Source organism: Meles meles, chromosome 8 (genome assembly GCF_922984935.1).
Source record: "Meles meles chromosome 8, mMelMel3.1 paternal haplotype, whole genome shotgun sequence".
Classification (NCBI taxonomy): domain Eukaryota; kingdom Metazoa; phylum Chordata; class Mammalia; order Carnivora; family Mustelidae; genus Meles; species Meles meles.
Window position 1 is genome coordinate 19,290,198 of NC_060073.1, and position 26,703 is coordinate 19,316,900.

Here is a 26,703-nt window from a genome sequence, read left to right on the forward strand (position 1 = left end):
CTCTCTGTCAAAATAAATAAAATCTTAAAAAAAATAAGCCACATATGCACACACACATACACATACTTTAAAAAATAAATTAAAAAAAAGTAGAAACGTGTTTCTAAGGAATTCTCAGCCAATTAGCATGACAAATAAGGTTGTGAGCACCAGGATTATATATTTTTCAGGCTACTAATTCTTTTGTCATCAGATCCACTGTGATCATAATGTGACTAAATGCATCTGTTTGTTCGTATTTGAAGATATCGGTCACCTGGTAAATGTCTTCGGGGACTACCCATTAATCTTTGTATGTTTTGTTACACATCTTTCCTGAGGTCTCCGTTGGCTAGAACATTCTTACATTCCTCCCGCAAGTGATGGCGGTCGTGATAAATACTTTCCGGTATCAGTTTCGTCCCACTTGCCTGGCCTCTTAGCACTGAAAGACTTTTAAATGCCAGTGGTGATGGCAGAAGTTACTTTATAATTTGTTCATGTAAAATCCATTAATACTGGGTTTTTGAGAGAGAATAACTTAAAACTCTGAAGGTCCTTAATGGTTCCTGTGTATCTAGAAAAACAGCATGCAACCTATGAAGTTCCTTCTCATCTGTGCCAGATGAGAATTTCCAGAACTGTTTTTTAAATCAGGGCAAGGAGAAAAGAACAGGGCAGGGAATCCTTGGCTGCAAGACCTGGCTTCAAAGAATTCAGCGCACAGCGAGCAGCGGCCAAGTGGGCGCAACTAACTGCACCCTTGCACCAGAGCCAGAGAACAGAGATGAATGGTGAGGAAATGAAGATTTCTTGAAGTGACTTCCCAGGAGGAATCTCCGAGCGGCCACACCCAGTCCCTTCATCTCAGTAAGTCAGCAAAACTGCACATGAGCTGAGCGGCGCCCCTGCAGGGACCTCTCCCACAGAGTGGGGATTTCTTCCTCACTGCTGCTACTTGCAACTTCCCAGCCCCACCCTTGCCTGCAGGGGAAGTGTGTGCTCTCCCCAAGTCCTGGCGTGTTTATCAGATGAACAAACAAACAGCAAATAGCTTTTGGAGGGTTTTCCCTGTTTCCTGGCAGCCGAAGGACGACAGCTGTCGTACGGTTAAACTGGGGATCTGGCCTTTTTAATATAGTTTTAGAAGTTTGTAGTAGAAACCTCCTTTCTGTCCCTATCTGATGGTTGAATTGGAATTTGAACTGTTCCTTCCAAGACTCATAGATCTTATTGGAAATGGGCTGTAAATAAGCATGGCCCATGCAATCATCTGGGAGGCATTCACAAATTTTTCACCCAGCATTTAGAACACCAAAACAAGCTAAGGCACTGAATGAGGATTCAGAGATAAAATATGCTGTCTCTGCCATCAAGGGAGTTAACAATGATACTTATCACAATGACACAAGCAGCTGGCATCGATGGCGTGGTTACTATGTGCCAAGATTACTAACTGCTTTCATCTATTATCTCACTGCGTTTTCACAAGTTTGAAGTCTATACTCCCCATTTTACAGATGAGAAGACTGAGGCCTGGAAAATGTAATTTTATTAGATACAACACAGCTCCATCTAATAAAAAGTCCACCTGAACCTAGGGCCCCTTAAGTCTAAAAAGCCTTTCTCTTCACTGCTTCACATGAAGTTTGAAACTCTAAATTTATAACCTAGATAGGGATGTAAGAAAGAACAATCCCCTTTTTCTTAACTCCACGTGACATCTTAGGAGAGTCTACGTTTGCCAATAGCCACATTTGAGATACGACAGAATAAGTGCCATAAGAGTGGATAGAGTGCGTGCCACTTCTGAATGGAGGTAAGGGAGGGCAAGGAGGAGAGGATGTGATAATTACAAGGACTTTTAGACGTGTTACTTGAGCCAGGTCTACCTGAGAACAGGCAGACATGCAAGATAGTTCTACACAGAAAAGCAAAACAAAGGTGTGCAAGGGGAAAAGCATAGTAGCGTTTGGGGGAACAGAGTGTCTTTGTGCAGTTAGGCTACGCATAGGAGAGTAGCGGTTGGAAAGGCCGAGGTTAGATCATGAGTGGCCTACAATGTAAGGTAAGGAGTTCCTATTTTCTTAGTAGGCATTACGGGGCCATGGACGTTCTAAGCGGGGGTGGACAAGCCCAGAGCTGTGCTTTAGAGAATTATATTTATAAAAGATTTTGCAGGAAGTAGTTCTCAAGCTTCAATGGTCATCAGGATCAACTGCAGAGCTTTTAAAATACGTGTGCCCCACAAAAAGTTCCAGAACCACAAGAACGCTCATAAACTGCACTTAAATGTGGAGAATGATACAATCACTTGGGAAACCTGGGAAGGAACATGTGCTAATGCTGAACACACATATTCCCAGCAATTTCACTCCTAAGTACACACCTAACAGAAATCTATGCACCAAGAAACAAAGAAAAGTATGCTTATGGCAACATTGTTTGTACCAGCCCCAAATTGAAAACAATCCAAATGCCACCTACTGTAGGGTGGATAAACTGTGGTTTATATACAAAATGGAATTCTGTATAACAACAGAAAGGAACTGTAGCTAAGCCCAACAACAAATGAGAACTATAACATTGAGCAAAAGAAGCCAGACACAGAAGAGTACACATGCTCTATGATGCCAGCAATGGAATGTTCAAAATCAGGCACATAAAGGTTATGGTGATAAAAGTGAGACTAATGATACCCTCAAGGCGATTAATGACTAGAAGGGGGCCTGGGAGAGGCGTCCGCCAAGATGGAGATATTCTCTATCTTTATCTGGATGAATATTATAGGAGTATGTTTATTTTGTAGAAATCCATTGTACTGTGTGTTTATTTCTTTGCACGTTTCTCTACATATGTTATACTGCAAAACATTTTTTTACTTAAAACTTTTCAAAAAAAAAAAAAAATAGCATAGGCCCCAACCCAAAAGATTCTGATTAAATCAGTCTGGGATGGGGCCTCCGCATCACTGTTTTTTAAAAGTTCCCTAAGTGAACTTGATATGCAACTAGGGTTGAAAACCACTGATGTAGAGCAAGGACTAGAGCAAAGAAAAAAAAGTTCAAAAGTTATTCAATGTTTCCCACACTTGAGAGATAATAAGAATCACGTGAAATGCTTGCAAAAAAAAAAAAAAAAGAAAGAAAGAAAGAAAGAAAATCCCAGGCCCCTCCCCTGCTGACTGATTTAGTAGATTGGGAGATGGACTCAAGGAATCTGTCTTTTTGACAATCTCTCCAGTGCTGGGTTAATTAGGACAACCTCTCTGATTAATTAGGATTCTAAATTAGGGTCAGGTGGTGGCAGTGGGAATGAAGAGCAGGTTATGCCAAGCAACATAAAACTGGAAAAGATTAAATTTTCAACACTACTTAGACTTTCTTTTATATACTTCCAGCTTAAAATCCACCAAAACAACCAAATTTGAGTACGGTTTATTACATTGACATCTTTAACCTAAGGTCGTTTTATTTTGTTGCATACTGTGTAAGTTTAAATTAGTCATTTACTTTTGTTTGTAACAGAACCACGAAATCAGGAGATTTCAGAAGCCTAAGGCATAGAATTCTGTTTTCTGGTACATCTATTTTAGAGAATGGGTTTAAAAACATCTCATACTGAGGATCTCCCTTCAGCCTAAGGTTTAAAAAAATTCTTGGTTATATTTTCAAAGAACTTCCAAATTCTGTTTATTATACCCTTCAAAGCATGAACTACATAGTAAAGCAAGTACTATACTTCCCCCAATAATAAGAATCATGATTTTTAAATTTTAAATAAAAGATGGAATAACTAGGCATTTTTTTCTCTTAAAGACATGTAAATGGAACTTAAAATTAAAGAATTTGTCACTACCTTTCCTCTGTCCATAAAGCAATGAAAGAAGGTCACAGACAAACACGATATATTCTTATGCCTTATCTCCTTTGATCACATTTTACGCTTTCAGGAAATCACTCATTGATCTTAGAAACTCAATATCATATTTATGTTCATTTAGCCTCAGAGCAGGAGCACTTGATCCTAAGGCCAAGTGCACTTGACTGAGAGAAAGCCTGAATTTATCAACTGGCTGGGAGATATTGGGCCCCAATTTTTTGGGTGAGGGGCCCCTGATTTTTTTTATCAGTATGATGGGGGAAGGGTTGAAGTACATATAGTTTTCAAACCAGAAGACTAGAATTCTTCAGAGGCATTTATAAGGTTCTAAAAATGTTTAATTTTAATATTTTTCTTATTAAAAACATACCTTTATTTAAAATCTATGAGAAAAACAAAATGTACACTAAATCTTTCCCACAGGGAATTTTATTATACAGACATAACTGACCTGTGCTTTCACGTTAACTCACTGTGGAGCTTCTTCCACTCCACAAATGTATATATGTAAATGTGCCACTGATTAGAAAGGTTTTTATCTGCCCTGCTCATTTTCTCTTCTTTTAAATCCAGGACTATATTGACATAAAGGCTGAGATTACATAAAATCTTTAAATTCTACTGGGTGAGAGTACAGATGTTAACAAGCCCTCCTCTTACTTGCCTCTATATGATGTGGTTATGGAACCAAACAAACATTTATTACTTTATAAAATGTTTGATAGTTATAAAATAGAAGTCTTCAAGTGTTAAGATACTAAAGTGGTAAAAAAAAAAATGTAGTCAAGTTTGAACTGGCACTGAAAAAGCAATGGCAGTAGAGGACCATAAAAGACAAGGCACAAAAATGTCCTCAGATGTTGTGTAGATAAGCACGAGCAGTGAAAATTAGGGAAGCCTTATTTCAAAACACCATAGGTTAAGTGTTATACACATTGATATGGACCATCAATCTTATTAGGATAAGACTTTTAGATTGCAGGGGTGCCTGGGTGGCTCAGTTGGTTAAGCATCTGCCTTTGGCTCAGGTCATGATCCCAGGGTCCTGGGATTGAGCCCCACAACAGGCTGCCAGGCTCAGCTGGGAGCCTGCTTCTCCCTCTCCCTCTGCCTGTTGTTTCCCCTACTTGTGCTCTATCTCTGTCAAATAAATAAATAAAATCTTAAAAAAAAAAAAAAAAAAAACTTTTAGATCGCTGACCTTTCAGAGTTACTTGCAGACATATCAGTAGTGATACCAGAATTTATTTTTTCATGCTAAAGTCTTCTGACATAACGCAGTTGTCAGAACAACAGTCAATGAAATCAATTGTTATTATTTTTACCTTAAATAAATTCATTAAACATAGGTTTATGAACTTGGAAATCTTGCTGATATTTTAGATAAATCAAATAGTTCAAATAAGGCTTATAACACTGCCATACTTAAAGCCTCCGATAAAATGTTAGCGATGAATCAAAACAGGATTTGGACTCAGCATGAAAAACAGAATTTTTCTGTGCTGAACCTGTGAGTAAAAAGATGGCCTTGGTATTAGTCTGCTTGAACTGCCATAACAATACCATCGACTGAGTTGCTTAAACAACAGAAATTTATTTTCTTCCAGTCCTGGAGACTGGAAGTCCAAGATCAAGGAGCTAGCCAGGTCGGTGTCTGGGAGTATCTCTCTTTGGTTGCAGAAGGCCACCTTCTTATTGTGCCCCCACATAGCAAAGAGAGCGCATAGGCTCTCTGGTGTCTCTTCTTGTAAGGACACTAATCCTTTTGGATCAGGACCCTATCCTTATGACCTCATATCACCTAATTTACATTTTATAGACCCTACTTCCAAATACAGTCACCTCGGGGTTAGGGCTCCAAAATATGAGTTTCGGGGCACACAATTCAATCCACAGAAGCCTCTGAGGTATCTGATTTTTTTTTAAGAAATAACACCATTAATCAACTCATATATAACGTTATAAGACACATTTATTTTTCTCCAAACAATAAAGTTTTCAAACTAGCTGAGAAAATTAATCGGTTTCTCCAAAGTGATTATTCATCAATTAGGAATGTGGGCAATTGTTAGGTACATTAGTTACTTAGCTTTGACACAACAATTTACTATCACTGCATTTTGAATATTTAGACATATAACTAAACTAATTCATTTTTTAAAAAGATTTAACTTATTTATTTGACAGACAGAGATTACAAGTAGGCAGAGAGGCAGGCAGAGAGAGAGAGGAGGAAGCAGGCTCCCTGCTGAGCAGAGAGACCAAGTGGGGGCTCCATCCCAGAACCCTGGGATCATGACCTGAGCGGAAGGCAGAGGCTTTAACCCACTAGCCACCCAGGCGCCCCTAAACTAATTCAGTTTAACAACAACAAAAAATCTGACTGGATGTCAAGATGTGAAAAACAAAGCTATAAGTATCTGAAGCTAATTATCTGCGGGAATCACAATTTTCTTGACAAGCTTTTATCTCAAAACAAAATACTGGAAAGTTTTCCCCCAACATCAGGAACAAGACAAGGATGCCTGCTTTTGCCACTTCCACTCAACACAGTACAGGAAGTTCTAACCAGAGCAATTAGGTAAGAAAAAGAAATAAAAGGCATCCAAGTTGGAAAGGAAATGGTAAAACTATCTCTGTATGAAGATGACATCATCTTCTGTATAGAAAACCTTAAAAATCTCTTTCTCTCTCTCTCTCATACACACACACACACACACACACACACACACACACACACATTTTTACAACTAATAAATGAATTCTGCGAAGATGGAGGATACACAATCAACACACGAAACCCAACTACAGTTCCATAAAGTAGCAGTGAAAAATGTGAAAAGGAAACTAAGAAAAATAGTTCCATAATTGTATGAAAAGACTAAAATACTTAGGAATAAATCTGACCAGGGAGGTGAAAGACTTGCATATTGAAAGCTATAAAACACTGCTGAATGAAATTAAAAGAAGATTTAAAAAGAAAATCATAGGCCTAAAATGGTGTCACTTAGATTAAGGTCCTGTGTCAGTAAACCAAGACTTAGTACCTAACCTAACTGCAGTTTCAACCCCCCAGGAATGTAACTTTTAACCAGTCAATATGGGAGTTACCTGGCAAGGAGGAGGAAATTTACTGATATATCTCTTTCAATCCCCTTAGGAGGGTGACCCTTGCTTTAAACAGTGGATTCTTCAATAATAATTTCCTTCTTTCTGCTCCCTGTTTATCTTTAAAAGCCTTTCTTTTTCAGCAGCTCAGTGAAACTCCCCTCTACATGCTAGATGGGATGCTGCCTGATTCATAGATCTATTATTTTTTAAAGATTTTATGTATTTTTTCATTTTAGAGAGAGAAACTATACAAGAATGAGGGGAGAGAGGCAGATGGGAAGGGCCAAAGGGGGAGAGACAGGGACAAGCAGATTCCTGCACTGAGCACATAACCAGACTCGAGGCTCAATCTTACAATCCCGAGATTATGACCTGAGCCAAAACCAAGAGTAGGAAGCTCAACCAACTGAGCCACCCAGGTGCCCTTATGAACTGTTAATAAAGTCAATTAGTTCTTTAAAATTTACTTGGTTGAGTTTTTGTTATTTAACAGAAGAATTAACATTGTTAAGATGTCAATACTATCCAAAGAAATCTATAGATTCAACACAATCCTTATCAAAATCCCAGTAGGGGTACCTGGGTGGCTCAGTGGGTTAAAGCCTCTGCCTTTGGCTCAGGTCATGATCTTAGAGTCCTGGAATCGAGCCCCGAGTCAGGCTTTCTGCTTGGCGGGGAGCCTGCTTCCTCCCTCTCTCTCTGCCTGCCTCTCTGCCTACTTGTGATCTCTGTCTGTCAAATAAATAAATAAAATCTTTAAAAAAAATTTTAAAAATCCCAACAAACTTTTTCACAGAAATGGTATAGCTGATCCTTGAGTTTATATGGAATTGCAAGGGGCCCTGAATAGCCAGGACAACCTTGAAAAAGAAGAATGAAGTTGGAGGACTCAAACTACCTAACTTTGAAACTTCATACAAAGCTACAGAACTTAAAACAGTATGATACTGGCATAAAGACAGATATATAGACCACTCAAATAGAATATAGAGCCCAGAAACAAATCTTCAAAGGTATGGTCAATTGATTTTCAACAAGGGTACCATTAATTGCAGAAAGGACTATTCAATAAGTCTTTCCAGCAAGTGGTGCTGGGGAAAATAGATACCTGCATGTAAAAGAAGGAAGCTGATCCATACCTTATACCTTATATAAAAATTAACTCAAAATGAATCAAAGACTTTAACTTTAGAGCTAAAACTATAAAACTCTTAGAAGGAAACAACCCAATGTCTTCATGACACTGAATTTGACAATGATTTCATAGACAGAACACCAAAAGCATGGGGAACAAAAGAAAAAATAGATAAACCGGGCTTCATCAAAATTAAGACCTTTTGTGCACCAAAGGATACCATCAAGAGGGCAAAAAGATGGGGGTGCCTGGGTGGTTCAGTCATTAAGCATCTGCCTTCAGCTCCGGTCATGATCCCAGGGTCCTGGGATTGAATCTGATATCAGGCTCCCTGCTCAGCAGGGAGTCGGCTTCACCTTCTGCCCCTCGTCCCACTTGTTCTCTCTCTCTTTCTTTCTCTCTCTCTCTCTCTCAAATAAATAAATAAAATCTTTAAAAAAAAAAAAGGGGGGGGGCGCCTGGGTGGCTCAGTGGGTTAAAGCCTCTGCCTTCGGCTCAGGTCATGATCCCAGAGTCCTGGGATCGAGCCCCGCATCGGGCTCTCTGCTCCGCGGGGAGCCTGCTTCCTCCTCTCTCTCTGCCTGCCTCTCTGCCTGGTTGTGATTTCTCTCTGTCAAATAAATAAAATATTAAAAAAAAAAAAAGTTTAAAAAATTAAAAAAAATTAAAAAAAAATTAAAAAAAGGAAGGCAAGAAGACAACTTGCAGAATGAGATAAAATAATTTTAAATCATATTTAAATCAATATTTTTTAAATCTGATAAGGGATTAATATCTAGAATATATAAAGAAGTCCGACAGCTCAACAACAACAAAAAAACAATGTTATTCAAAAATGGTCAAAGGACTTACACATTTCTCCAAAGAAGACATACGATGGCCAACAGACACATGAAAAGATGCTCAACCTCATTCATCATCAGGGAAATATAGATAAAAACCACAATGAAATATCACCTCATACTTGTCAGAATGCCTAAAATAAAAAACTCAAGAAACAAGTATTGATGAGGATGTGGAGTAAAAGGAACCCTTGTGCACTGTTGGTAGGAATGCAAACTGGTGTAGACACCATCAGTTTGGAAGTTCCTCAAAAAATTAAATAGTAATTTTATGACAGTATGGATGCTCCTCAAAAAATTAAAAATAGGGGCGCCTGGGTGGCTCAGTGGGTTAAAGCCTCTGCCTTTCGCTCAGGTCATGATCCCAGGGTCCTGGGATCGAGCCCCGCATCGGGCTCTCTGCTTGGCAGGGAGCCTGCTTCCTCCTCTCTCTCTCTCTGCCTGCCTCTCTCCCTACTTGTGATCTCTATTTGTCAAATAAATAAATAAAATCTTAAAAAAAAAATTAAAAATAGAACTGCCCTATGATCCAGTAATCACACTACTGGGTACAAAAACGCTAATTCAAAGGGATATATAAGCTCCTAAATTTACTGCAACATTATTTACAATAGTCAAACAATGGAAGCAATCCAAGTGTCCATCCATAGATGAATGGATAAAAAAGATGTGGCATAGATCTACACAAACACACACACAGGAATATTATTCAGCTATAAAAAAGACTGAAATCTTGCCATTTTCAATGGCATGGATGGAGCTAGAAAGTATTATGCTAAAGAAAATAAGACAGTCAGAGAAAGACAAATACCATATGATTTCACTTATATGTAGAATTTAAGAAACAAAACAAATGAGCAAAGAGGGGAAAAAAGAGAAACAAACCAGGACACAGACTCTTAACTATAGAGAACAGATGGCTACCAGAGAGGAAATGGTTGGAAGGATAGGGGAAACAGGTGAAGCTGATTAAGAATACACTTATCTTAATGAGCACTAAGTAATATAGAGAACTATTGAATCACCATATCGTACACCTGAAACTAAAATAACACTGTAAATTAACTACACTGGAATTAAAATAAATTTTTTAAAATACAACTGGTAAAAAACAAAAACAAAAACAAAAATCCAATAGTCAATAAGTACATGAAAAGATGTTCAACATCATTACTCATTGGGGACATGCAAATCAAAACATGGAAAATCAAAACATGGAAAATCAAATCAAAACATGAGATATGATTTCAGACCCATTTAGATGCCTTTTATCAAAATAACAGGAAATAGCAAGTGTTGTTGAAGATCTGGAGAAACTGGAATCCTTGTGAATTTCTTGTAAGAATGTAAAATGGTGAAGCTACTATGGAAAAGAGTATGGCAATTCCTTAAAAAGTTAAACATAGAATTGTCATATGACCCAGCAATTCTACTCCTAAGAATATGGCCAAGAATCAAAGACAGGAACTAACACAGATACTTGCACACCTATGTTCAAAGCCGTGTTATTCACAATAGCCAAAAGGTAAAAGCATCCCAAGTGTCTGCTGACAGATGAACTGACAAACAAAATATGATATATATACACAATGGATAGAAAGGAATGAAATTCTGACACATACTACAACATGGATATACTGTGAGAACATCATGCTTTGTGAAATAAGCCAGATACAATGGGACACATATCATGTAATTCCATCTATATGAGATACTTAGAATAGTCAAAGACATAGAGACAGAAAATAAAATACTGGTTATTTGGGGCTAGAGGATGGGGAAATGGGGAGTAATTTTTTAATGAGTAAAATGCTTCAGTTTGGGAAGGTAAAAAAATTAGGGAGATGAATGGAGGTGATGGTTGCACAACAACGTGAATGTAGTTAATATCACTGAACTGTATGTACATTCAAAAGTGGTTCAGATGGGTGCTGAGTTGGTTAAGCATCTGACTTCAGCTCAGGTCATGATCTCAGCATCCTGGGATTGAGCCCCACATTGGGCTCCACGCTCAGTAGGGAACCTGCTTCTCCTTCTCCATCTGCCCCCTTACCCCCAGCTCATGCTCTCCCTCTCTCTCAGATAAAGAAATCAAATCTTTTAAAAAATGGCTAAAATGTTAAATTTTATGTTATTTATATTTTATCACCAAGAAAGAGTTCTCTATTTTTTTTTTAATTTTTAAAAAAGATTTTATTTATTTCTTGGGCAGAGAGAGACACCGTGAGAGAGGGAACACAAGAAGGGGGAGTGGGGGAGGGAGAAGCAAGCTCCCTGTTAAGGGGAGTCCAATGCGGGGCCTGATCCCAGGACCCTGGGATCATGACCTGGAGCCGAAGGCAGACGCTTAACAACTGAGCCAGCCAGGTGATTTCTCTATTTAAAAAATGTCTAGAATGTAAATTTTATGTTATGTATATTTTACCACAATCAAGGGATAAATATATTTTAAAACTCTTATTTCTAATTTCAACACAAGATGACTTCTAAGGTCCCTTTCAATTCTAAAATTTTTTGAGACTTCAAGATAACAAGGAGAAAAGAGAAAGAGAATCTAGTCAAAGAGTAAGTTCCTGACTCCTCATTCAGAATTAAGAGTGTAACTCTACCTTTCAAGTGATTATAAATGGACCAAGAAGTCCTAGCAATGGTAGCAAACTCGAATGCCTACAGAGGCCAGGCAGGAAACATAAGCAGATGAAGCAAGGCAGCTGGGGACAGTGGCAAATCTGAGGCCACCATACGCCCTGTCTAAAGGGAGCAGCTGTAACTCTCCCCTGGCAAACTGCCTCTCTGTTGGAATGTGGGCATGGTATTGGGATGATTTTCCATTCTTCAAGTGAAATTGAATAGAGATTTTTATGTTAAATGTTGGTATCTAATTTTAAAAAATTATTTAAAAAAATTTTTTATTACTTTCTTATTTTTATTTTTTTTAAGATGTTATTTATTTATTTGACAGATCACAAGCAGGCAGAGAGGCAGGCAGAGAGAGAGAGGAGGAAGCAGGTCCCCTGCTGAGCAGAGAGCCCGATGCGGGGCTCAATCCCATGACCCTGAGATCATGACCTGAGCTGAAAGCAGAGGCTTTAACCCACTGAGCCACCCAGGTGCCCCAAATTTTTTATTACTTTTTTAAAGTAGGCTCCACACCTAGTGCAGAGCCCAGAGCAGGGCTTGAACTCACCACCACCAGATCAAGACCGGAGCTGAGATCAAGAGTCAGAGGGTTAACCGAATGAGCCACCTAGGCACCCCCTAAAAAAATTATTTTTAATACTGCTAGCCAAAGAAAACATAACCGCAGGCCAAGGCACGTGTTGTCAGCTGACTACTACCAGTTTGTGATTTCTTTCAGAGCATAAAGGCAAGACCCAGAATGCAAAAGGAGGCAGTGCTAGTTATATCCTCGCCAATGTTTGAAGCTTGCATGCAGATCATGGGGCACATGGATGGTTCAGTTGGTTAAGTGTCCAACTCTTGATTTCAGCTCAGGCCATGATCTCAGGTCGTGAGACTGGTTTCAGCGCTGGGGATGGAAACTGCTTAAGATTCTCTCTCTTCCTCATCCCCTCCCTGCCACGCTCTCTTTCTCTCTCAAAATAAATAAATAAAAATACATAAAGTTTGCATACAGACCATGACCTAAATCTTTTAATTCTTGTTTGGAAGCACCAGAGGGTACTGAACATTATTTTACTTAGGTGTTGACGGATACTGTATAGCTTTGAATGGGCCATTTTTCAGTGGGGCATTTTGAATGTGAGGTTTATGCCTTGCCTACAGTAGATGATCAATAAGGAGTAGCTATTATCATGTTAAATCAAAGCCCCTACACAAAATTGAAGAGTATAAAGCTCTTCTGAAACAACCTTACCCTCCAATATAAGAGATAATAATATAATCCATTCAATAATCACAGATTATTGAATAGTGATTGGGAAGTGGTGAACCTTCATATTAAATAACAAAAAAGAAATAATTTACATGTGTTAGGAGCTAGGAATGTAGTTATTGGCAAAACAAACAAGGTTCTTGCCCTCAACAAGCTTACAGTTTAATAAGGGAGGCAGACATTAAGTAGAGTCATCCAAAAAACACTTAGCCAGAAACTGTAATAAGCAGTCCAATTAAAATGATGGATGATTTGCAAAAGAAAAATGAAGGGATCTAATTCAGATGCGGAAGGGCAGGGCAAAGAAGGTCTTTTAAGGAGCTGACCTTTAAACCAAGACTGAAAAGGATAAAGAGAGGTTAGCAACCTAAGGGTATTATGCATGGAGGGCGAGGAGAGTTGGGTGGGAAAGGAGGTGGTGACAAAAGCATTCCGGGAACGCTTGTGTGACAGGTGTGATAGCCCCAAATAACCGGAATAGAAAAAAAAAAAAAAAAAAGAAGAAGAACATTAAATAGAGGGAAAGGTTGTGAAAGATTAGAGGGGACATTATGAGTCAATGTTCTCCCTGGAGGAAAGGTTTTGAAGAAGGAAGTAAAGATGGGAAAAGAAAAGAAAATTAGAATTGAGAAGAATAAATAGAATGGGAGACAGGAATCAGGAACTGAAGGTTGAAGAAGTTGTTTATTGGCCACATCAGGTTTCTGGGACAAATGGGGAGCCGTGGAGCTCTGGTGGTAGCTGGCACAGAGGATAGGCCAGAGGAAACCACAGGACTGAAGAGATTCCGTGGAAAGATTTTTGTTTGTTTGTTTTTAAAAGTGACAAAAGTAACAAGTGCTCTTTAATATTTCAAACAAGACAGTCACCCATTCCTGCAGCGAGCACTGTTAATCCTCACAGAATGGTTTTTAGTGGTGAGGATGAGGATTAGTGACAAACAAAATCACGTGGAAGTCTGAGGCAGTTACACTGAGAAGCCAGACCAAAACCTTTATTTCAGCCGAAACTGTCTGCATTTTCCCTTGAGATCATTTTAACCACCATAACTTTAGATATTTTAGGAAAAACCGTTTTTATCAGATGATTATATAGACCGACTACAAGTCTCTGATTCATAGACTGTGATCTTCTTTCATAAATAAGGGAATTTTCCCCCAAATATCTGATTATCAGACAACAAACTCCACCGGAGCAAGAATTTCTGCTTTCACTCACTGCTTTATCACTAGCAACGAATACATAAGTGTTTGTTGAATGAATGAGTGTACCTAGACTATGAAGACAAATCACAGTGAATTCAGAGTAAAATATTAAAAATGAAAAAAACTGAAAAAAAAAAGAAGGAAAGGGAAAAAGAAGAGAGGGATGAAACTGGCAATACTTTAGATTCTGGCATTCATTCTTGACCCTTCTCTCCCACACTTGCACCCAGTCAATCAGCAAGTCCTGTCGAACCAACCTTAAAGAGCTATTCATCTCCCTGCCACTTCCTGTTCTTTTCTACTGGCTCCGAACTGGTCCTACTACCTGTCTTCCCTCCCATTTTCCATACTTTTCCCAGTCTCCTATGTGAAAATACCAACGAATTGGTACGGTTCAACTGAGTGGGATGATGTTTCCTTCTTATGTACTAAGCACCAGCCACAATGAACTTCTTACAGTTTCCCACTAGGAACCATAGTGTTTCATGTCATCATACTTTCAAAAATCTTGTTTTTTCTTGTTAGAATGTACTTCTTATTTGCTTAATAGCTTTCCACTACTCCAAGATCCCTCCCAACTGCCTATTCCTTTATAGCCTTTCCCAGCTTCTGCTGAAGAACTATTTCCTCCCTTGTATTATCTTTGAATCTTATATATGGCTTTAATGATCACTTACACTCCAGGGGAACTATTCGAGACTACTCTACTGAAATGTGAGCCCCTTGAGGGCTAGTATTGTCATTTATTCGGTTGTATTTCAAGCACCTCGCACACTATCTGATGGAGAACACATTAAAAAATAATACTCCCTCTCGTCAACTTTCTGGCTTCTTCAGCATTGGTGTTTTCACTTACTAGGTCTGTGATGTAGAACAAGTTCTTTAACTTTCTGAATCTCAGTTTCATTTTCTGTGAAAAAATGATAAGAAAAGTATCTACCTAACACATAGGATTGTTGTAATGAAAAATTAGATATTCTACATATGAAGCAACTTCATAAATGTTAATTGCTATCATTATTTTCATTTTTTATATTTTTAATCTAGAAATTTCTTTTGCATCTTTTAATAACTTCCATTTATCTCCTAACCATAATCATGTTTCCCTTTACATACTTGAGCATATTTATATAATCAAAAACAACTGTTTGAAGGTCCTTGTTAGCTAATTCTATTATCTCTGTCTTTTTTCGGTCTGTGTTTCTACTGACTAATTTTTCTCCTGGTTATGGGTCATAAGTTCTTGCTTCTTCTAATGTCTGAAAATTTTTAACTGGATGCCAGACATTGTTGATTTTATGTTATTGAATGCTAGATTTTACTGAGTTCTTTTAAAGAGTACTGAACTTTGTTTTGGTATAATACAGTTAAATTACTTGCAGATAAGCCCATCCAATCCTTTTTGTTTTTAAGCTGCTGAGGGCTCTATCCAGTGTCCATGCCCTATGTACTTTGAGGTTTCTCCACTTTGGCTGGTAGCAGCGTGAACTATTCCTGGCCCTGTGTATACTCCAGGAATTGTTGGGCCTACTGTTTTCTGGTGGTTCTTTTTCCAACCCACACATGTACAGAGTTTGTAGCCAGAGGCTCAAATACCCGCTCACAGCTCTCTGGAGCTTACTAGGCAACTCCCTCCTCTTTGGTACTCTGCCCTGCAAATTCTGGCCACTGTGACCTCTCCAAACCCCAATCTCTGCCTCCTCAACTAAGTAAGACTGCTGTGCTCTTTGGATCTCCTCTCCTGTACTGTTGCTTGGCAACTGCCCCTCAGAGACCACAGCCCCAGATTAACTGTTGTTCAATGTCTGAAAGAATTGTTTTAGATACATTGTCTGATTTTCTAGTTGTTTATGGAGGAGGACAATTCCCTAAGTAAGTACTATTTCATAGACAGAAGAGGAAGTAGTTCTCATTCTTTTATTAAATGAAATACACAAACACATGTGTGCGTGTGTTTGTTCATTTGTAAAAGCATAAAGCTCAAAATTAAATTCTAACAAACTGTAAAAATAAACTGTGGACAATAGCTCTTTTGAGCCAATATTCCTAAACAGAAGTGAAGATTTACTTCAGGGAATTTTAATCTTTGCCAGACCTGGAAAATTCAGATTAATCTTTCACACTGAAAGAAATACCAAAGTGAGAAGTTGAATTTTAAAGGCTTATTACATATGAATAGATCTTTTTGCTTCCAAGACTCTAAAGTTGCCTAGATAGCAAGACATTCACTATAATCTTCATGAGGTTATTTGAATTTCAGACACGGGAAAATTAGCATCATTCAGTACTCAGTCATGCAGAAATGACACTGCATCCCTATATGTGCTAAAAACTGGGATAAACGGTTTCTTGCCAGAAGGCGCAAGTCCTTAGTTTTCAATAGGTGGCTTCGTTTTTAGATATGTTATGCTGGAACTCTGCTCTTCTTGTGCTGTTTCCCAGAAGACCTAGTTTCTTCCTGATAATGCTAAAATATGTACAAGATGTTCTAAGGAAGTCATCTGCGGAAGAACAATATAGTATCAGCTCCTCTGAGTAGGAGTCAGGTACGTGGCATTCAATTGAAAAAATGGGGCTTAATAAGTACTTTATTTTGGAACTTTGCCTCTGAGTGTTTTTGTTCGTTCTGGATTAAATTGGGAACACTCTGGGACTGAAAGATGTTCTAAAGTTTCCTGGAAGAAACTTAGAATATATTAAAATGATTTAACCAAAGATTTTAGGATCACCTAGCTGCAAATGTTGCATTTGGTCTTTAAGAAATCAGAGGCTGTCTGATTAAGAAGCCTAACAATAAATATCCAGCATAAAATACAGGTCTTGTTTATGGCACAGGAAAAACAGGGAGAACTTGGAGCAGCTTCCCCTTAGCAGCTGGATGAATCACTGGCAGCTGCTGTGAAAAAGGTAAAGAAACCTACATCTGCTCAGAGTCCAAATGCTATATGGATCCCTTGTGATAGTAAATTCTGGAAGAGGCCCCACTTCTAAATTAGGAAAAGAATTAAGGAGATCTAAAAACTGCTTTTCCATAGTTATCTCCATGTGCCTATTCCACAAAAACCAGCTCTAGCTGTATGCACCATTCTTCAAAATAGTGAGTATTCAATCAAATATTTGCGGACTGACTAGGGCTGGGAAAGGACTGGGAAAAACAGGTTCAGATGCAATACTACAAACTTTACCTGTACACTCACGGCTCCGATTTTTTTGGATGTAGAGGCTGATGGGTTTGTTTCTCTGAGGTAGTTCACTTAAAAATTAGGTCCACTTTGATTTTTGTCCACTAGTGCATATAGTCTATAGAGATGATGTGATTCTCAGTACACTAGATATTTCTGCTCAATAGTGTAACTGAGATGGATAATCTCTTGAGCTACATGTCATAGAAGCTGTGATTAGAGTAATAAAAAGAATTGGGGCACCTGGGTGGCTCAGTGGGTTAAAGCCTCTGCCTTCGGCTCAGGTCATGATCTCAGGGTCCTGGGATCAAGCCCTGCATTGGGCTCTCTGCTCAGTGGGGAGCCTGCTTCCTCCTCTCTCTCTGCCTGCCTCTCTGCCTGCTTGTGATCTCTGTCTGTCAAATAAATTTTAAAAATCTTTAAAAAAAAAAAGAATAGAAAAAGCATATTAGCATATAAGTAAATCTGGGTTTGGCTCTCATTATCTCTCACTACTGCAAGTCTCCTAAATATACTCTCTGCCTCCAGACTCACCCTCTAAGTCATTTATTTTTTTCTTTCAAATATTTTATTCATTTATTTGTCAGCAAGTGAAAGAACACAAGCTGGAGGAGGCACAAAGGGAGAGGGAGAAGCAGGCTCCCCGTTGAGCAGGGAGCCCAACACACGGGGCTCAATCCCAAGACTCTGAGATCATGAACTGAGTCGAAAGCAGACGCTTAACCAACTGAGCCACCCAGGCGCCCCACCTGCTAAAGCCATTTCTATACTGTCTTCCAAATGATCTTTCTAGAACTCAGATATCATCACATCATACTTCTGAATAAATTCCTTTAACCTACAGAATAAAATCCAACTTCTTTTTTTATGGCAAAAATGGTCTTTCGGGACCTGACTCTTCTATTCCTTCACAGGCTCATCTCCCCTAACCCCCTTCACAAACTCTAGCCATTCTGATCTTCTCAATGTCTTAAGTATTCCAGGTTCTTTTATACTTCTACACCACAGCACACGCTCTACCTAGAATGTCCTTCTTTTCTTTATCCATGTAGATAACTCCTACTCTTCCTTCCCAAATTAGACCAAACAACCAGTTCTCAGGAGAACATTCTCTAATCTGCTTGGTCCCCTTTCTCTAACAACAGTGTCCCCAACCTACCCCCACCCTCCACTCTGGAGTTTCCTTCTTTGTATTCATATCATTTCTTCAATTTGCTGCATGTATTTCAATATTTGCCAAGAGCAAACGCTCTGGAGTCAGATTGCCTGGGTATGAATCCCACCCCAGCATTTGTTGTATAACCTTGTCAAGTTATTTAATCCCTCTGACCCCCAGTTTTGTTAGTTATAGGATGGGGATGATAGTATCTACCACAGAGAGCTGTTATGAAGAGTAAATGAATCATGACACATAAAGTGCTTAGAACTGCACTTGGCTCCTAATACATGTCATCAGTGACGGTGTCGGTACCAGTAATGGTGGTAGTATCCGTGACACAAGATGAGAGTTCCTCAAAAGTAAGGTGTTCGGAGAGTCTCCTATAGCATGCGTTCAAACAGTATTTATAGGAACAAAACAAAGGCAGAAGTTTGGAAAGAAGAAAGGAAGGCAAGAAAAGGATTTGGCAAACTTACCGCCATTTTTGCCCACAGTTCGGAAGCATTTCCAGAAGGCCCGTAAGAATGATGCCCTATTGTGAGGGGTGGCCTGGATGAAGCTGAATTCCCGAAAGAGAATGTGAGTTCCCTGACATACACTGTTAAAACTGCAAAGAGAAAAATCAAGGAATCATCATTAGAGAAAGAGATACGGAAGGTTGGAATCAGAGTAAAAAATTAAGACCACATAGAACCATTGCCAAAAAGGAAGAAAATCTTTTTTTCTCCAATAAAACTCTGAGCTATAGATTAGACAAATTCTTCAATGAAGAAATCCCTTCAAAACATGTTATTGAATGGCTGCATAATATTTTGTACAGAAAAATAAAACCATTGTTTCACTGGTAAAAAAAAAAAAAAAAAAAAAAAAAGAAATCCCTTCATATAACCATATTCTTCTGAAAACTCTTGGAGTCCACTTCCTCTGAGTGTTTCCTACCTCCCACATATATGCACTGGGAGAGTTTTAATCAGCCACGGGAGCATCTCAGATAGAAGGAAATCTTTCAGTCTTTAACTGGATGACATTGGCACTTGTATCTTTTTGGAGAATATTTCTTCTACCACATTTGGAATTATGTTTCCTTAAAGATATGATTTCTGTACTCTCTCTGGCCTATATCCGCTCCCATAAGAACATAGCTCATGGGGACAGAACTGGATTGTCTGTTCAAGACAATTTTGGGGGTGATGGATACCTTTTTGACAATAACCTCAGAGGCAAAGCCATGTGCCAAAGGATATGAAAGGTTTCAAATAGAACATTAAGACAAATAAGAGGAACAAGGGTAAAAAGTGGCCCCTGAATGAGAGTATGAAGCAAAGCCCCAGAGCCCAAGTGAGTCATTGTTTAAGCTGGGCCAGAGAAGGGGAAAAAATATACTCCATTGCCTTTGGGTTCTTCTGCCAAAGAAATAAAGGCTGTAGAGCCTGGCGTGATCTAAAAATGGAAATTCCATCAAAGAATAGGCAATTATCCAGTAATCATCACAACTAAAGGCAGATTTCAGGTTCCAGAAAACTCCTAAATTCTCTGACAAGTAAATCATGAGTGGAAAATATGTTAATCTTTGTAGAGAAGCGGTCATTAAACTGAAGATGGCAAAACAAGAGAGACAGTGGAAATTCCAAATGCCACTTTTCATTTGCTGACAATTTAAAGTGGGGACAGAACTGAATCTCTGAACGGAACAGGAAACAATTTAAGGAGTCATCTGTTCCATTTTCCTTTTCCCTGACCAAGTTCTGAGGGAAACATCTAACCTGTCTTTAACACAGAGTATGTTATCACTTAAGATAAAATTAGCCTCTTCCTGTTAATATTAACAACTGTATGAAAAGGCAAATTACATGCTCCTCTCTCTGTGGAAAACTAGTGTAGAAATCTATTTCTGAGACACTATGAGGACGCATGAGAAAAACATCTGGTAAAGAATTAGGTTAGAAGAGAAATTTTTAAAAAGTAACTAAAGTGTTAACTATGCAGTTTGCAGTGTTGTCTTGAGCAAAGGAAAATGAAAAATAAAGCAAATGAGCTGTTACAGGTAAATGGAGTAGGTCACATTTCTAGCAAATGAAGTCTAAAAGGATAACAATCTAGTTTAAATTTATGAAGCTATCCAGCAAAGAATTGGTCCCAAAGTATGCTTCATACCCCCCATGGGAAAAAAGCTGGTGTCTAGGTCATAATCTGGGCTGTAAAGAAACTAATACTAGTGAAATTATATCCTTAGTGTAGCTTTTAAAAAATATATATTTTTAGGGGCACCTGGGTGGTTCAGTGGGTTGAGCGTCTGATTCTTGGTTTCAGCTCAGGTCATGATCTCAGGGTTGTGAAATTGAGTCTAGCGCTGGGCTCCACGCTCAGCGGGGAGTCTGCTTGAGATGCTCTCTCTCCCTCTCCTGCCCCTCCCCACCACTTGCTCCCTCAAGTGCTTTCTCTCTCTGTCTAAAAATAAAACTTAAAGATAGATAATTTTTAAAAAAGAAGGAATAATTTATGCACAGAAGAATCTGGCTGAGACTCATTGTATGGATAAGAATTTACATAGGAAGTTATAAAATAAGAATTTTAAAACACACACTGATAGGCCAAGGACATATAATATTGACTACAAAAAGATTTATATTTCCAATACTGTCTTTTTTTTTTTTTAAAGATTTTATTAATTTGACAGAGACACAATGAGAGAGGGAACACAAGCAGGGGGAGTCAGAGAGGGAGAAGCAGGCTTCCCGCCAAGCAGGGAGCCCGATGCGGGGCTCGAACCCAGGACCTTGGGATCACAACCTGAGCCGAAGGTAGACATTTAATGACTGAGCCACCCAGGCACCCCTCCACTACTGTCTTAAGATCATCCCTACCGGAGCGCCTGGGTGGCTCAGTGCATTAAAGCCTCGGCCTTTGGCTCAGGTCATGATGTCAGGGTCCTGGGAACGAGCCCCGCATCCAGCTCTCTGCTCAGCAGGGAGCCTGCTTCTTCTCTCTGCCTGCCTCTCTGCCTACTTGTGATCTCTGTCTGTCAAATAAATAAATAAATAAAATCTTTTAAAAAAAAGAAAAAGATCATCCCTACCAATAAAATTTAACTGGTCAGTATAGAGATCATAATCACTTTACTTAAAGAGCTAATAGGCAATATAATCAGGGAAAATTCTTTTAGATAAGATGGCTCAAACAAAAAAGCAGAAAATACAATACATTGCTCCAAGCTTTATTGTTTCTCCTCAACCTGAAATAACTTTTCCCTACCTCCATCTGTTAAAATTCTATCCAGTTTTTCAGGACCATTTCAAATGCCACATTTTGCATGAAGTTTTTTCCTGATTCTATACTCATGCCCAGTTCCCATCATGCCTCACTTATAACTCTCTACTGGCCCTTAGAATCTGCTGCCTTTGAAAAAACTTACTGGACTTATATTCCCTACAAGACTGTAAGATCTATGGAGTAGTAATTAGGTTGTATTCATCTTGGTCTCCATCACAGTATCTAACACATAGTACATACTACTCCATAAATGTTTTTGGTAGCTGATTTAGAAAGCTTAGAAAGAATAGATAAGTAACACCAGGTTGAAAGCATCAGATTTATATTTGTAGTCAGCCACACTGGAAATATTGAAGTCAGTGTTTTTAAACTTTTTTAAAGTCTGGGCTTTGTCCTGATATTATCATTGTAATATTGCAATACCAACTTTGTTCTGATTAGTATTAGCCTGACATTTCTTTTCCTATGTTTTTAATTTTAATCCTTCTTGGTCATTTTGTTTTAGATAATTTCTCTTGTGAGTAGTATATAGTTGGATTTTGCTTTTTACCCAAACTTATAGTCTCTGTATTTTAATAAGTGAGTTTTTAAAATATATATATATGATTAATTTTTGCCATCTTATTATGTCTTTTCCATGAATTATTTTTCTTTGGCTTGTTTTTCTTTTCCTGCTTTCTATTGTGTTAGGGAAGTTTTTTCTTTTCTTTCTTTCTTTCTTCCTTTTAAGATTTTATTTATTTTGAGAGAGATAGAGAGATAGAGAGAGAGAGAGAGAGCAGGGGGAAGTGCAGAGGCAGAGGGAGAGAATCTCAAGCAGACTTCACAAAGAGAGCAGAGACCGAGGTGGGGCTTGAACTCAAGACCCTGAGATCATGACCTGAGCTGAAATCAAGAGTCAGACGTCAATTGACTGAGCTACTCAGGTGCTCCAGTTTTTTTCCTTTTTAATTATCCTCCCCCCCATTAGATTGGAAGCTATGACAGAATCTATAACCTCTTAGAATTCCTCTTACAGACTATGGACTCTGAAAAACAACCTGAGGGTTTTGAAGGGGCGGGGGTGGGAGGTTGGGGAACCAGGTGGTGGGGAATAGGGAGGGCACATACTGCATGGAGCACTGGGTGTTGTGCAAAAACAATGAATACTGTTACGCTGAAAAAATAAATTAATTAATTAAATTCCTCTTACAATTTCAACATACATATTTAGCTACAGTTTTCCTTTTTTTAATTGAAATATAGTTGACATACAACGTTATATTAGTTTCAGATATACAGCACAGTGATTTCAACAATTCTCTGCATAACGCATTGCTCATCACGGTTAAGTGTAGTCCCTATCTGTCACCACACAGAGTTATTACAGTATTATTGACCATATTCCTTACAGGGTACTTTTCATCCCTGTGACTTACTTTATAACTGGAAGATAGCACCTCTTAATCCCCTTCACCTATTTTGCCCATCCCCACCCCCTCCTCTCTGGCAACCATCAGTTTGTTCTCTGAACTTATGAGTCTGTTTCTGGTCCGTGTATGTCATGAGCACACTATGAAGATGCACACATGAGTTATGTCTTTCCACACTGTCAGCTTTATTTAGTCATTAAAGCAAGGCTAACATAATTATAAAGCAGGTTCAGGATTACAAACTCAATGACATTTCACCACATGATTAACTTGGCTTCGTACATGGCATCCAGAGCAAAACACAAGACCTAAGTCACACAAAGAACAAGATAACATGGCGGGGAAGAGAACGAAGTAAGTCTGTGGGTGCGCAGTTGAGATAAGGCCTTAGTCCGGTCTGGGTCAGCTCTTGGCACTTACTGCTTATTCTATTCAAACAATGGAGGATCTCAGTTCTGTTCAGAGATCAATCAGGTAGAGCCTTCAGCAGTGGCTGCCTTTTTTAAGTGCTCAGACATTGACGGGTCAGTGTCTGGAGAGTCTACTGTTTGCTGCAAAACTCCTCCCTTTCTAAAGGGATTTAATCAGTCTTGAGACCCTGCAGACCTCCTGTGCTTCTCCTAGTTACCAGCTCTGGGGTGTTGTCAGCTGGGCTGGTCTCAGTGATATCTGATAGTTTCAGAACCCTTAAATGCTTGCATCATTGCTTGACATGAGTGACTCCACCTTATTCTCAACAGTGCATGTGTGTTTGTTCATTTGTTTTATTTTTTAGATTCCACATTTAATTGAAACCATATGGTATTTGTTTTTCTCTGAGTTATTTCACTTAGCATAATACCCTATAGGTTCATCCCTGTTGTCAGAAATTTCTGACAAGATTTCCTTCTTTTTTATGGCTGAGTAATATTCCATTGTATATGTATACCATACCTTCTTTACCCATTCATCTATTGTGGGACACTTAGGTTGCTTCCATATCTTGGTTACTATAAATAATGCTACGATAAACATGGATGCATACATCTTTTCAAACTTTTTTAGAACGTCAATCATTCATTATTTTTATTATTCTCCAAAGCAAGACAAGAACCAAAGCACACTCTAAATAATCTATGAGCACTTTTCTCTTCTGATATTATTTTCTAGATTTTGACTTCTATCTTTTAAATTAAAAACTTTTAAAAAATATGGTAAAATGCTTATAATACTATTTTAGCCATCATATTTATCATTTTAAGTACTGGCAGTATGCAATTCAGTGGCTTAAATACATTCACAAAACAGTTAACCATTACCATTACCATTACCTATTCACAGAACTTTATCATTATCCCCAACAAAAACACATATATATTAAATAGTAATTTCTTCTCCCACCTTCCTCCCAGACTTCGGTAACTTCTATTCTACCCTCTGTTTCTACGCATTTGTCTGTTCTAAGTACCTCTTATAAGTGGAGCTGTAGAAAATTTGCCCTTGTGTGCCTGGCTTCTTTCTTTCTTTTTTTTTTTTTTTGGAAGATTTTATTTATTTATTTGAGAGAGAGAGCACAAGTTGGGGGGAGAAACAGAGGCAGAGAAAGAAGCAGGCTCCCTGCTGAGCAGGGAGCCTGATGTGGGGCTCAATTCCAGGACCCTGAGATCATGACCTAGCCGAAGGCAGATGTTTAAACAACTGAGCCACCCAGGTGCCCCTTTTTTCTTTTTTTAAAAAGATTTCACTTACTTATTTATTTTAGGGAGAGAGAAAGAGAGAGAGAGCATGCACCCACAAGCAGAGAAAGGGCTAGGGAGGGAGGAAGAGGGAGAAAATCTCAAGCAAACTCTACACTGAGTACAGAGCCCCACATGGGGCTTGATCCCACAACCCTGAGACCATGAACTGAGCTGAAACTGAGAGTGGAAACCCAACCACCTGAGCCACCCAGGCGTCCCTGGCTTATCTCACTAAGTTTTATTAAAGGTCTATCCATGTTGGGCTTATATCAAATTTCATTCCTTTTTAAGGATGAATAATATGTCATTGTATGTATATGCCATGTTTGTTTATTCATTCATCTGCTGATGAACACATGGGTTGTTTCTACCTTTTGCCTATTATGAATAATGCTTCTATGAACATTGGTGCACAAATATCTCTTCTTCAAACAACCTGCTTTCAATTCTTCTGGGTATATACCCAGAAGTGGAACTGCTGTGTCATATAGTAATTATATATTTAAACTTTTGAGAAAATACCAAACTATTCCCCAGTGGCTGCCTATTTTATCTTCTCATAGCAGTGCACAAGAGATCTAATCCTCACCAGTGCTTTTTCTATTTTCTTATTTTTTTTAAATAGCCATGCTAGTAGGTGTGAATTGGTATCTCACTGTGGTTTTGATTTGTATGTCCCCAATGAGTAATGATGTGATCATCTTTTCATGTACTTATTGGACATCTGTATATTTTCTCTGGAGAAACGTCTATTTAAGGCTCTTGCCCATTTACTAATAACTTTTCCGTTGTTGAGTTGTAGCAGTTCATTATATATTCTGGCTGTGAATCCCTTATCAGATATATAATTTGAAAATATCTTCTCTCATTCTGCAGGTTGTCTTCTTGCCTTGATAGTACAGTCTGATGCACAAAAAGTTATTAATTTTTTTAAAGATTATATTTATTTATTTGACAGACAGAGGTCACAAGTAGGCAGAGAGGCAGGCAGAGACAGAAGAGGAAGCAGGCTCCCTGCTGAACAGAAAGCCATAGGAGGGGCTCAATCCTAGGACCCTGGGATCATGACCTGAGCGGAAGGCAGAGGCTTTAACCCACTCAGCCACCCAGGGGCCCCAAAAGTTCTTAATTTTGACGAAGTCCATTTTATCGATTTTTTTTCTTTTGTCCCTATGCTTTTGCTTTGATAACCATAAAATCACTGTCAATTATAATGCTATAAAGACATTTGGTTTGTTTCATCTCAGAGTTTTATACTTTTGGCTCTTAAATGTAAATCTTTGATCCATTTTGAGTTAATTTTAATTTTTTAAGATTTATTTATTTATTTTAGAGCAAGTGAACAGGGTAAGGAGCAGAGAGAGGAGAAGAGATAGAATTTCTCAAGCATACTCCTTGCTGAGTGTGGAGCCTGATGCTGGGCTTGATCCCAGGACCCTGAGATCCTGACCTGAGCCCAAATCAAGAGCGGACAGCTTAACCAACTGAGTCACCCAGGCGCTCTGAGGTAACTTTTATATAAAGTATAAGATATGGGTTAACTCCCTTCTTCTGCATGTGAATAACTAGTTTCCCCAGCACCACTTGCTGGAAAGACTTGTTGAATAGTAGTCCTTTCCCCAGTGAAGGGTACCCTTGTTGAAAATCAATTGACCATATATACAAGGGTTTGTTTCTGGGTTCTCTAATCTATTCCAGTAGTCTATATGTCTGCCTTTATGCCAATACATACTGTTTTCAGTACTGTAGTTTCATATTAAGTTTCAAAATTTGAGGGACGCCTGTGTGGCTCCGTTGATTAAACATCTGTCTTGGGCTCAGGTCATGATCCCAGGGTCCTGGGATCGAGTCCTGTATCTGGCTCCTTACTCAGAGGGGAGCCTGCTTCTCCCTCAGTCTGCTGCTCTCCCTGC

The 26,703-nt window shown here is 38.7% G+C and overlaps 1 protein-coding gene across 1 annotated transcript in view; it reads right to left on the reverse strand.

Annotated features, from left to right (window-relative positions):
• Window positions 1-26,703, reverse strand: part of CSTPP1 (centriolar satellite-associated tubulin polyglutamylase complex regulator 1) — a 190,613-nt gene that overhangs the window by 84,358 nt on the left and 79,552 nt on the right. The window contains exon 3 of the mRNA XM_046017674.1: window positions 18,867-18,997. Coding sequence (XP_045873630.1) covers window positions 18,867-18,997 — 131 coding nt within the window. The remainder of the gene's footprint in view (window positions 1-18,866; window positions 18,998-26,703) is intronic.